Source organism: Lepidochelys kempii, chromosome 4 (genome assembly GCF_965140265.1).
Source record: "Lepidochelys kempii isolate rLepKem1 chromosome 4, rLepKem1.hap2, whole genome shotgun sequence".
NCBI classification, from domain to species: domain Eukaryota; kingdom Metazoa; phylum Chordata; order Testudines; family Cheloniidae; genus Lepidochelys; species Lepidochelys kempii.
This window is the reverse complement of record NC_133259.1, coordinates 59167614-59180473: the sequence shown is the minus strand read 5'-3', so window position 1 is coordinate 59180473 and position 12860 is coordinate 59167614. Positions and strand designations below refer to the sequence as shown.

At 45.0% G+C, this 12860-nt stretch overlaps 1 protein-coding gene across 1 annotated transcript in view; it reads left to right on the top strand.

Moving 5' to 3' along the window:
- The first annotated feature begins 742 nt into the window (after nucleotides 1-742).
- Nucleotides 743-12860, top strand: part of RNF175 (ring finger protein 175) — a 39284-nt gene continuing 27166 nt past the window's right edge. The window contains 1 exon segment of the mRNA XM_073343186.1: nucleotides 743-1020. Within this exon segment, the coding sequence (XP_073199287.1) occupies nucleotides 743-1020 (278 nt within the window).

Genomic DNA, 12860 nt, shown 5'->3' with positions numbered 1-12860 from the left:
CACCTTCAAATATCTGACCTTTAAACACTAGGATTATTTAATTTGAAACTGTCATAAGAGAGGTACTGTATATAAAATAATTAATGTCACAGGTAGGTCAAGTTGGCCTCTCCTGCTTGCCCTACCCCATAATACAACCAGTAAGCATTCCCTGAAATTAGCAGGCAAACATTTACAATAGATGCATAAAAATGATTTAATGTAACATATTACTGAACTACTGAAATTACCGCTGTAAGATATTATTGATGCAACTATTTGTTTAAATAATTAAAAATAAATTAATAAGATTAAATAAAGCAAAAGGCACTTGTCTGTGAATAAGAATAGCATCCGAGGTTCACTAGCTAGAAAAACAATGACTGCTACTGTTTCAAGGCATAAGAGGAGGATAATCAACTGATGTCAGGAAGAGATCCCCAGAGTACAGTGCTGCACAACCAGTTAGGTGCAGAGCTGGCCTAGGTTTTGTGAAGCCTTGTGCAAAGCACAACATTCAGATCACTGGCAGCACATTTGGGGGGAGGTGATGAAGGTTTGGCAGCTGGATGTGTTGGAGGTACTTTAGGGGGTGACAGGATGTTTGTGTCAGGTGGGAAAGAATCTGGGTATTATTTGCTCGGGAGCCACAGGGGGTTTTGACAGCTAGCGGTGGTGGTGGGTGATGCCCGACAAGTAAGAGTGCTGATCACTGGAAAAGCAGAGAAGGGTTGGCCATTGAAGATAATCTTTCAAGGCGAGGATGGTGAGTCACGCAGACAGGGCCGGCTCTACAGCTTTTGCCACCCCAAGCAGTGAAAAGAACTGCCACCGCGGACAGCAAAAGGGAGAAGCTGCTGCTGGTAGCGGAACTGAGAAGCTGCCGCCAAATTGCTGCCATGGCCGGCGGGACAGAGGAGCTGCTGCCGCCGAATTGCCACCGCTGCGGAGACACTGTCCCCCCTTTCTAACTGCTTGGAACTGCTGGTGCCTTGAGCCGGCCCTGCATGCAGACCATCAAGTGTGGAAAGCTGTGGGCATGTATAGGTCATGTCAGGCTTGCCTACCAAATCTGGAGTTGCAGCCAGTTCCACCCCACCAGAGACAGTCTTAAATGCCAGCTTGACATCTACTGCTCATTCTCTAATGTCATAAGTTTAGAGTATGAGCCTTGCAGCAGGCAGTGGGATTGCAACTGGGGGTGGGGGCAGAGGTGTAAATAAGCCGGTATGCCCTGGTACGGTGTACTGGCAAGAGCCAGTGCGCCGTACCGGGGCGGACCGGCTTCCCCAGGTGGCAATTTAAAGGTCTAGGGCTCCCAGCAGTGGCTGGAGCCCCGGGCCCTTTAAATTTCCACCAGAGCCCCGCTGCTGGAGCCCTGGGGTGGCGGCGGTGGGGCTCCAGCGGCTATTTAAAGGGTCCACGCTCGGAAGGGGCCCTGGCCATTCTTCTCCACCCCCGCTCTCTCCTATGGGGACAAAAGCTTAAATCCTGATTTAAAGTGCCTGGGGATTTAAAGGCCCCGCCTCTTCCGGTTGAGGCCACGCCCCCTTATCAGGACTCCGGAGTACTGGTAAGTCCTTTAAGTTACTTTCACCTCTGGGTGGGGGGGGACAAAAAATACCACCACATAACCTTAGTAGAGGGGCCCAAATTTGCTTTAACTGGCACTGCGGAACCATGTGATCACACCCTTGGCACATGCTTAGGGCTAGCTTTGGCCAGGTGCATTATGGGAGTTTTTCACTTTCATCTCAAGCATCCAGTGTAAGCCAACAGAAAAAACAAGATATTATACTAGACATCTCTTTAAATCAATTCTTTTTTGGACTGGCTGGTCCTGAAAGAAACAAAGGAAATAGAAGTTACTTGTCTAAACTTTGCAGTACATCAAGGAACGGGGGGGTTACCTGAAGAAAGGGAAAATACTACAGTTTTCAGATAGAATATAAGAGCTGACTCCACTGCCAGCCTGTTAGTTTTACTTTGATGCCAGTAAATCTCCCTACTGTATTTTCCACTGAATGCATCCGATGAAGTGAGCTGTAGCTCACGAAAGCTCATGCTCAAATAAATGTGTTAGTCTCTAAGGTGCCACGAGTACTCCTTTTCTTTTTGCGAATACAGACTAACACGGCTGTTACTCTGAAACCTGTCAGTAAAGATACTAGAAGTCATTAAGGAATAGATGGGAGAACACTTTTCATTTTTTAAAGGTCTTCCTCAAATATACAATCCTTCCCTCTTTAGGAAATCTCTTGGAAAAAAAGATGTGTTAAAAAGGTAAAAAGACTATGGGTACTCATACTGATTTTGGACAGTTAGAGGGGAGCATTGAGGGTGCTGGTATGTGAAATTTCACTCTGTCGGAAATTCTTTTGTCCTAAAAAATAAAGGTTTTGTAATTGAAATAGTAACAAACTCAAACTACAGAAATATTAATGCTACAGCATATTATTTTAATAAGGAACAGGTTCCCCTAACTACAGTACATGTCTTCAAAATTTAGATTGCAGATCACATAAATGCAATGTATATCAACAACAGAAGCTATGATGAGGCTAAAGAGGTTAGTCTACAATATATAAAAGTAATCAATGAATTTACTTGGTTATCATGGAATAAGATACCGTATTAAAAAAGAACAAAAATTGTTGCTTGCATTGTTTGCATTGTGCTAGCCCATTAATTAGTTCTAAAAAGTTAGAAATCATGAAATTGATATACGAATATGCCAATTATTGAATTTCAATTTGGATAAAGATTCTAACACAGCAGTTACTGAATTTGATACATATAGACACATGATTGGATTAAGATTCTATAAAAGTAATAGAGCTATCAAGTTAACATTAACTCATCTCTTTTACTAACTCACAAATATTAGACAATCATCATAGGATTATAATAGCAATCAGAGGACACTAATCTTGTGAAAACTGAGTTCACAGCAACACACAGGAATCCAAACAACAATTTAACCAATATATTAGATAATCTGCAAAGCAATTAATCTGCATAAGGATAATACTACCAAGTAATAAATCAAATTGCAGCTTTAAATCTGAACCTCAAATCAGCTATTTAGTTATTAAGCCTCTGATATGGGGTAGCAGCCAGATGATTATAAACTCTTTTCAGGTTACAATTTAGTTACGGTTACAGGGTTAAACAATGAACTCTCATTTAGTCCTCCAACTGGCCAGATTAACCATTATTTGTCGCTACACTAGGCATATGCACCCTGCTGGTTGCTACTCTCCAGTACCAAGTCAGCTATTTCCCTGCTACTGCTAGGCAGCGGCTGCTCCATTCACACTCCAGACAGCATCCTTTCAAGTGAGCATTACAAGCTCAACAACAGACCTCATTGTTGGAATTTCTATTTACACCACTGTTTTTTGTTACTGAGACTGTGAAAGGAAACAACAAAAGATGGAGAGTAGGTGGACTGCTAACACACTAGACTAGAAGTCATCAACTCACAGCTCTTTGAAGTTATCTGCATGTAAACGTGGAAAATATACAAATATGTGAAATAACTTGGTGGTCTTAGTTCAGTTCCCAGTGGACACGTGTGTCTATACCACAAAAATCATCATCACAAGCTGCAGTAACTGGCAAACTTGCCCTACGCTTACAAAGACTTGCAGTGTATTTATTCGCCCAATTCCTATTGATTCTAATGGGATTTGGCTGGATAAATCCCCATGTAATGCTGAAAATGCAAGGACTTGTGGGCAGCCTCAGCACAAAGGTGAAAAATTAAACAAACTTTAAGATGGAATGTGATCCCTTCAGGCCAAAGGTAAAATATATTGGCAGGTCATTGTAAGGGAAGCTCACACTACTGCTGCTGTGTTAGACCTATTTCTAGGGTTGAAATTCACTTCTATGCAGAAGGTCAGTGCCAGGCTTACACACCCTATGGAGACAGACCCCAATTCAGCAAAGCACTTAAGCACATTTAATTTTGAGCAAGAGTTTAAATCCCATTGATTTCAATGGCATTCAAGCATGTGCTTGTGTGCTTTGTTGCACAGGGATGAAGTTAAGCACATATTTAAATGTTTTGCTGGACTGGGGCCTTAAATGGGATATAGGTGGCTCATAGACCTTTATAGGGGTAAATCAGAGGACTTCAGCTTCCAGATTTTAGCTCAGCCCCTTACACTATACACTTAAGTAATTTACAAAATAAACTGTATTTATTATTAACCTTTGACTCGGACATGCCATTTTAATGCCAAGCCATGGGATTATTCACATGAGTAAAATTACACATGTGTAAATCTGAGCAGGAGTAAGGCTGTATATACTGAAGTGATAGGCACTATCTAAAACCCTAAGCTAAACAGAGCTGTACAGCTCAGCCTCAGTGAACCCTGCCCCACAAATGTATCTACTACTCTATACTGCAGCTCCACCAAAGGCACACACTCCTATCTTCGCTGCTACTCTTCCACTTGAACCCATATCCCTAGTGCTCCGCACCTTTCCTTTCCAGTGCCTTCCTGCTGTGTTCCTCATTTTACCCGATTCCCACATCTCCAGGCTCCCACGACCTCTTGTTCTAATGACCATTTCCCATGAGTTACTGCTCCACATCTCAGCCCATCCCCTGCTCCATCTATCCTATCTTCTTCACTCCATCTATAGTTGATATGGGGCATTCACAGATTCTCATGATCTCCTACCTGTATGCAGCATTCTCACAAACTTTTGGTCTTATTCAAAATGGCTCCCCATCTCCCAATACCTTCCACAGAGTGAAGCTATATTGCCTCAGATCAAACAGACATCAGTTCCCTAAGGGAAACTTGCTGGTGGAAGTAAAGTTGCCCGTAAAGAAGATGCCTATTTCCCATCATTTTCAGTGGGACAGAAGCCACGGGACTGCCGTCAGGTATGGCACTGTACAAAACTAGGACAAAAAGATGGTCCCTGCCCCAGTTAATTAGTTATTTGTCAAGTGCTTTGAGATCCTTGGACAAGTATATGTGCAGATTATTTCTGAATGTATTTATTACTGTACCAGACGGTATGTCAGTTCAGCCATTCAGCTTGTTACCCAGTCCGCACCCCCGTCATTTTCCCCCATTTGTTTAAAAAAGTTGTAGAAGAGGAAATGGTTAGGGCAAAAGATAGTTTTTGCCTTGTACATTTCTGCTTTATTTAGGGGTAAATCCTGCAGTCCCCGCTGTCTGATATGGGACGTTGCGTTGAACAGCCAGTGTGATATTTGTACTGGAGAAGTACATCCAGTTGTCAATAAAAGTAAATCACCAGTACTTAAAAAAAGTTACCAGTACTACTGAAGAAGCAGGAAACTGGCCTGGGGACAAGGCAGAGCACTGTGTAACTAGAAAGCTTGTCTCTCTCACCATTTTCGTGGAAAACCAAAAGCTAGCAGTAGCAACACCAATATCTTTGTTTGAAAATACAGTGTGTTTGTCTCTTGTATAACTATTTTGCTACCCTAAAAACATAACCATAACAAACAAACTGGAGGTGGAGGGGAGATGATAACCTTCTCCAATGGAAAAGGAAGACTTGTGGCACCTTGGCAGATACAGACTAACACGTCTGCTACTCTGAATCTTCTCCAATGGGTCATTTTTCAGTTAACGTATATATTTGCACCAACAATTGTTACAGCATATACCTGTTTGCAGGCACTAAACTGGCCTTTCCATGCCAAAGAGAACATCTGTGGTCAAACTGCATTATGAAAGGGCCTTTCCCCAATATGAATATGCAGCCTGCACTTCCACACATGCTGTCAGTCACCGGGCTTGTGGATGCAGGTTGTGCTGCTAAGTTAGCTGTTACCCGACTGCACACTATGGGGCCCTCTCTTGTCCCGCAAATTGGAGGAGGAGGGGGAGGGGGGGAAATCAAGGCCAAAGTTAGGCCCTGATTCAAGCTAAGAGGGGGCTCAACCAAGGCTCAAGGCCTTCCAGCCATTTCTGAAAACGGGACCCCCAATGCAGCTGCCACTTTCCTTGAGCCTCAGCCCTGCCCTCCCACAGCTGCCAGAGCCCCTCTCTCGATGCCACCGGGCCCCAAGTCAGCGCTGGCACCCAATCCCCTGCCTGGCACCCAGCCCGCCCAGCCGCTCCGACCACGGGGGGTGCTGCCGTTGGGAGCTGCCGGTGCAGCTGCTCAGGCGGTCGTGGCTCCACACTAGCGTGCCGGGGAGAGCTGGCCGATGGGCCTGGCTGCGGCACAGATCCGGGGGCTCCAGGCCTGGCACGAACAGGTAATGGTGGTGCGGGAGCAGCCGTGCCAGGAGCCCCAATCCTGCCCCCTCCCCGAAGGCAATGCGGGGTGGCGTCCAGAGGGCTGGACCCCGAGCTGCCCCCATAGAAGTCAATGGGACAGCTCAGAGCCAGGTTTTTCAACGGGGTCGTTGATTGTGGGGCCGGGAGGACGTTGTACACATGGGGGTGGAGTGGGCGGAAGGTGACTTATTGGGAGCAGGGTTTGTATCAGCTGGGGGTGGGGGTTGTGTAGAGTGGAGGGGTTGCTGTTTTAGCATGTTTGGGCTGGGGTGGGGGGTCATTTGAGGGGGATCATAGCACGGGGAAGTTGTATGAATATGGGGGAAGATCTTGGTTCTTAGGGGTCTGTATCAATTCACTGTAATTTCGTTATTATTATTAATCCCACTTTATTAACATTTCAAAGTTGGGTAAAGAGAAACCGAACTCTGCCAGAGAGATTTGACTCGGTGTCTTTTTGCTGTAGCGATTATTTGTCAGTTTCCCCTGCCTGACCTTAAATGTAAGCCAGATCTGCAACCCGTTCTTACCTTGAGTAGCACTTACTCGCCCAAGTATTAGTGCAGGCCTTACACTGTCGCTTCTACTTACATCGGGGACCCAAATCACAACCCTTTTCTAAACACAAATCAGAAGCAAGAAGCAAAAACTACAGCGTAAGAAGAAAACTCATGAATAATTCCTTATGCTCCAGGGGTATCACAAACTGATGAGCTGAGTGAAGGCGATTTTAGCAACTGCATGTTACCGGTTTGATCCTGAAAACCTTTACTAACATGTAAAAAGGTTTGCCAGATCAAGCCTGTTCTTTCCACTAGTAGCTTCCATCCCAACATCTCAAAAGTTCTTTACAAAACAGTAATTAATTAATGGGGTACTAAATGCCTCATTTAAGCACCTACACCCAGGGGAGAGACTTAAAATGTGCTCAAAACAAATCCCAAATATAGGAATTTCCCTTGGCGCTGCTTGAGGGGAGACTTAGCTTTTGGGTTTGTGGACTGCCAGCCCATGCAGCAGGACTTTCCGCCCCCCACCCCACCCCCGCAAAGAGTATGTACATACATATGTACGTACGTACACACTGTAAAAAATTTGCAGAGGACCTTACAACAGTGGTATTAGGTCTCCATACATGACAACTGTTATATTAATTATAAGTATTATTAATTTGTATCTTGGTAACATCCAAAGACCCAAGTCAGGAGCAAGGATCTTTTGTGCTGTGTGCTGTACAAGTGTGTAAGAATACATGGTGCCTGCCCCAACGGCCTTACAGTCTAATGTAAAACAAGATACGCAATAAACAGGTACTGAAAAATGAAACAAAATTGTATAGTGTAAACTTAGACCAATATGATAATTATCACAGAAGGTGCAGATAGCCATGTCTTTATTGAAGAGTGTGATAAAGAGAAAACACAAACCTGTCAGTCACCCAAACAAAAGATGAATCCAGGAAATAAGAATTGTACACCACAGTATCTACTTGTCTACACCCATATTTCCAGTCTGTATATTTTCCACAATGTAATTAGCCGGTCAAAAAACAAGAATGGGATTTACCTCTGGTTGTATTTCATAGTCATGTAAAATTACAGATTGGAAATACCTCTTAGGTAATCTAGTCCATCTCTCTGTCAACAAAGAATTTTTTCCTGCAGTCTGTTTTCCAGTGCTGTACATTTTTATAATGGAGGATATTGCTTTACATTTCATTAGGGAGCATTTTTCACCTGACAGACCCTCTGAACTTGAGTTTTTTGCTGCTTAAATAAATTCTAGTCTTTACCTTATCTGTCAAAGCTGCTGATGGCAAACAGCAACTTTTGAAAGATAATCTATACAGTAAGGATTTTACATACAGAGCAGATTTTTTTGTTTTTCTCTCTCATCATTCTTCATTTCTAAGAAAATATGCATGAAAAGAGGTGAATTTGACGAATTCCAGTGGCAGAGCTCTTTCTACAATGTTATGCTGAGCATGCTTTCTATATTGATATTAAAGTCTACAGTCATCTAAAAACAGACAAGTTTTTTTTTTTTTTTTTAATCTTGACCTACTGGCTTGGGTTAAAAGTGTCCCAATATTACTCCCAAATTTCTTCCTCTTCCACCTGTTGGTGCACACATACATACAGAAAGCATGGTTCAATACCATCAAATGGGTTACTATTTTTCAAGTTTAAATTAATTTATTTTTAATTCAAGCACTTTTCTGTCTAAATAAATCGGTCCAACACACACAGGATGTGTAAGTATTTGTGATCTTGAGGAAAATGACATCTGAGTAAAGGACCTGGTGACTCCTAATTACATTATCAAGCTTTTGATAGAGCAGGGGTGGCCAACCTGTGGCTCCGGAGCCACCTGCAGCTCTTTGGAAGTTAATACGCGGCTCCTTGTCTAGGCACCGGCTCCGGGGCTGGAGCTACAGGAGCCAACTTTCCAATGTACAGGGCGCTGCTCTCTGCTCAACCTCACTCCACCCCTTTCTGCCCCCTCCCCTGAGCCTGCAGTGCCCTCGCTCGTTCCCCATTCCCATCCCCCCCAGCTGAAACAGCTTATCAGGAGGTGTGAGGAGGGAGGGGGAGGTGCTGATCTGGTGAGCTGCCAGTGGGCGGGAGGCGCTGGGAGTGGAGTGGGGGAGCTGATAAGGAGCTGCTGACGTATTACTGTGGCTCTTTGGCAATGTGCATTGGTAAATTCTGGCTCCTTCTCAGGCTCAGGTTGGCCACCCCTGTGGTAGAGTGACAGCAAAACCAAGACTGACTAGTTTACAGGAAATGTTTTAACATGGTCGAAAAGTTACCAATTCTGGAAGATGATTGGGTACATTAGTAGCTAGGTAACGACATTATAGACGCGAATAAACAGAGTAGTGCCATTTCCAGTTCCAGCTCTTCAGCATAACTGTGGCCTTTCTAACTTGTTTTCAACTGACGTCTAGAGCAGTGGTTCCCAAACTTTAACGTTCTGTGAACCCCTTTCACTAAAATGTCAAATCTCATAAACCCCCTCCTAAAAATGAATATTTCCAGGGATTTTCTCCTTTACCTGAGTATAAATTATAAAAGCAGTGATATTGGAAATATAAAATTTGTTTTATGACAGGCTTATTACACACTATTTATTATTAATTATTTATCATTACAGTATTTTTATTACATTATGAAAACGGCAACATTCTTCCAAGATCTCACTTTTGTAGCTTGTATCCCTTTGTTATAAGACAAGGCTCCTATGTTTCATCAGGGAGTATCAGATATGAAACAGCATGAAGGTATTTAAGAAGCCAACTCAGGAGTTCCTCCTACACAAGCATTCAGGTCTTGAGCAGTCCAGGCAAACAACACACGTTACAACAAATCTTAAACTCGTTTTTAAAATTATTAAGAACAATACTAGCTGCCAATTTTAAAAAACAGCAAAATATATCCACCTCCCTTTCCATTTCTTATAAGGAGTCATGAAGTTTAAATCTCCTCAGTGTGATAGATATGCTTACTTTGATCTGCTTAGCTCTTGGAAGTCCAGGGGCTCCAGGCTGCTGGCCCCGTACTGCCCAGCGTCCCTAGGGACAGCTCTGTCCGTCATTAGGGATTTTTCCCCCCAAGAACCCCATGTAACATTTCATGAACCCCAGTCTGGGAGCCACTGTTCTAGAGAGAAGTTTGCAAATGTGCAGTTTCAGAATTCAGTATTTTTATAAAGTCACATTAGTGTGTGTACATGCACGCACGAACACACAGAGTAAAATAAAGTTTGTGTTTTGTAACCCTTTGCTGATTAGACTCAGACTCAATGGCTCAGCAGTCCAGAGGAGTACTTTTCTAGGATGACCAGATGTCCCGATAAAATTGGGACTGTCCCGATATTGAACTCTGTCCCATGTTCTGACCGATGTACGATCAGGACACCATTTGTCCCAATATTGTAAGGTTGCCAGGCCTCCGGTTGGCACAGGGCTGGCAGGCTCCCTATCCGGCCGGCTCTGCACAGCTCCCCAGAAATGGCGACATATCCCTCTGGGTCCTAGGCACAGGGATGGTCAGCGGGGCTCTGCATGCTGACCCCGCCATGAGCACCGGCTCTGCAGCTCCCTTTGGCCAGGAACCACGGCCAATGGGAGCTGTGGAGGTGGCACCTGCAGGCGAGGCAGCACGCAGGGCCGCATTGCCGCATCTCCACCTAGGACCCTAGGAGGGAAATGTTGCCAGTTCCGGGGAGCTGCCTGAGGTAAGCGCCCCCCGGAGCCCGCACCCCCTTCTGCACACTAAGTCCCTGCCCCAGCCCTGAGCCCCCTCCTGCACCCAAACTCCCTCCAGGAGTCAGCACCCCAAACCCCTCTCCTGTGCCCCAACTCACTGCCCCAGCCCAGAGAACCTCCCCTTGCGATGGGGGCCGGAGCCAGGGCCATGCAACCCCGACCTGCGGCTTGCAGCTGTGGCTGGAGCTGGGCCGTGTGTCCCTATGGCTTGTAGAGGGGGCTAGAGCCGGGCTGTGCGCCCCCCTTGCAGCTTCCTAGGGCTATGCACCTCCCCCCCATGATTCAGGTGGGGGCTGTGAGCCTGTGGCCATTCCCCGCCACCAACTTTCACAATATTTTACTCTTGCGATCTGGTCACCCTAAGTACTTCCCTTCCCATGCCTCCCCTTACTCCACTGTAGCTCCAGCCACAGAGAAGAGAGCAGGAGCTATTTGCTTGATACTCCCTCCTGCAAACAAATGGTGGTCAGGGGATGGAATGGGGCAGAGAGTGGGAAGAGCTTTGGCTCCATGGCAATTAGATGTCCAAAGGGACTGAGAGTTGCAATTCCTCCTGTGGGTTGGTGCTGCTATATGCCACCCCTTTATTCAGGGCAGATTAAAAAGTCACAATCTAGCCCTAGATGCTCCCTTGTGCTGGCATTTTGCTTTAAGTCCTAGTGTTAGGATTCCTATAGCAAACAGCACCTCAGAAATACCTCTAAATAAATAAAATGAATGTATGACTTATGCACATGAGTAGTCCCACTGTAGTCAATATGTTCTCAGGATTTGGTCCAAATGTATTAACAGGATTTTAAATATATATAAATGGTTGGGAAATGGCAAGAACGTTTTGTGAACATATTCAAAAAATAATTTTCTGGAATTTGTTTGCAAAAATGTTTTAAAATTGTGGGTTTTAATGGCAAACCAGAAAAATAGAAACCCATTTTTAGTATTTCTCTTTTCCTTCTCTATATCCCCCTTTTTTCACTTGCCACTGAAAAAGGGGGATGCATTTGGGCAGTTTTGATTTAAAAAAAAAAAGAAGAAGAAATATTGCAGTTTTTCATTTGTTTCAAATTTTAAAATTCAGAATATTTTGAAGAAAAATAAATTCTCATGTACAAATTTCATCTTCAAAACTAACCTACTTTAAATTTTAAACAGTTTTGAATTAAATATTTTAACCAGTTCTAATATGTAATATCTAGACACTTCATTCTCTGGACTTGATCCTTCATCCCTTACTTATGTGAGCAATGCTATGGCTTTATGGGACTTCAATAGGACAAATCATACCAGCAGCAACTGCAGAATTAGGCTTTATATTTGTAAGTCTAGAGCAGGGGTGGGCAAACTTTTTGGCCCAAGGGCCACATCAGGGTTGTGAAACTGTATGGAGGGCCGGGTAGGGAAGACTGTGCCTCCTCAAACAACCCGGCCCCCCGCCCCTATCTGCCCCATCCCACTTTCCGCTCCCTGACTGCCCCCCTCAGAACCCCCGCTCCATCCAACCCGCTCTGCTCCTTGTTCCCTGACCGTCCCCTGCCGGGACCCCCTCTCCCATCCCACCCCAGCTCCCTGTCCCCTGACCCCTATCCACACCCCTGCCCCCTGACTCCCACGTGTATCCAACCACCCCCTGCTCCCCGTCCCCTGACCGCTTGCCCCAAACCTCTGCCCCATCCAACCACCCCCTGTCCCCTGACTGGCCCCTGGGACCTCCTGCCCCTTATTAACACCTACCCCCTCACCATGCCACTCAGAGCAGCAGGACTGGCTTATTGGAAAGCCTGGGAGGTGGGCGAGCGCTGCCCGTGCGTTGGTGTAGCTGCGGGGGAGGGAGGACAGTGGGGGAGGGGCCGGGGGCTAGCCTCCCCAGCTGGAAGCTCACGTGCCAGGCAGGACGGTCCCGCAGGCCAGATGTGGCCAGCAGGCCATAGTTGCCCACCTCTGGTCTAGAGTATACTTAGCTTTAAACTCAACCTGATAATTTTTTATGCAATTGCTATGTTTTATCCCCAAGGATTTAAGGAGAAAGTTAGAGGACATTATATTTTATGATAAATTCAGCATCTTAATGTACCATCCTAGAACAAGCATAACAAAAATTCCAACAGATATAAATTTTGCTACTCGGTCTTTCATTCAGTTTTGGGACCTTGATCCTGCTCACACTGAAATTACTGGCAGAATTCCCCACCTATTTCTGGGGGAATGAGATGGAGTCCATAGTTTACTTGAGGGAAACTGTGGCATGTGTATCTGAGTTAAATATGTCTTACCATTGATACAGGGGGAAGGAGACTTTGAGAAGGAAACTTCTTGACTGTTGTGCATTG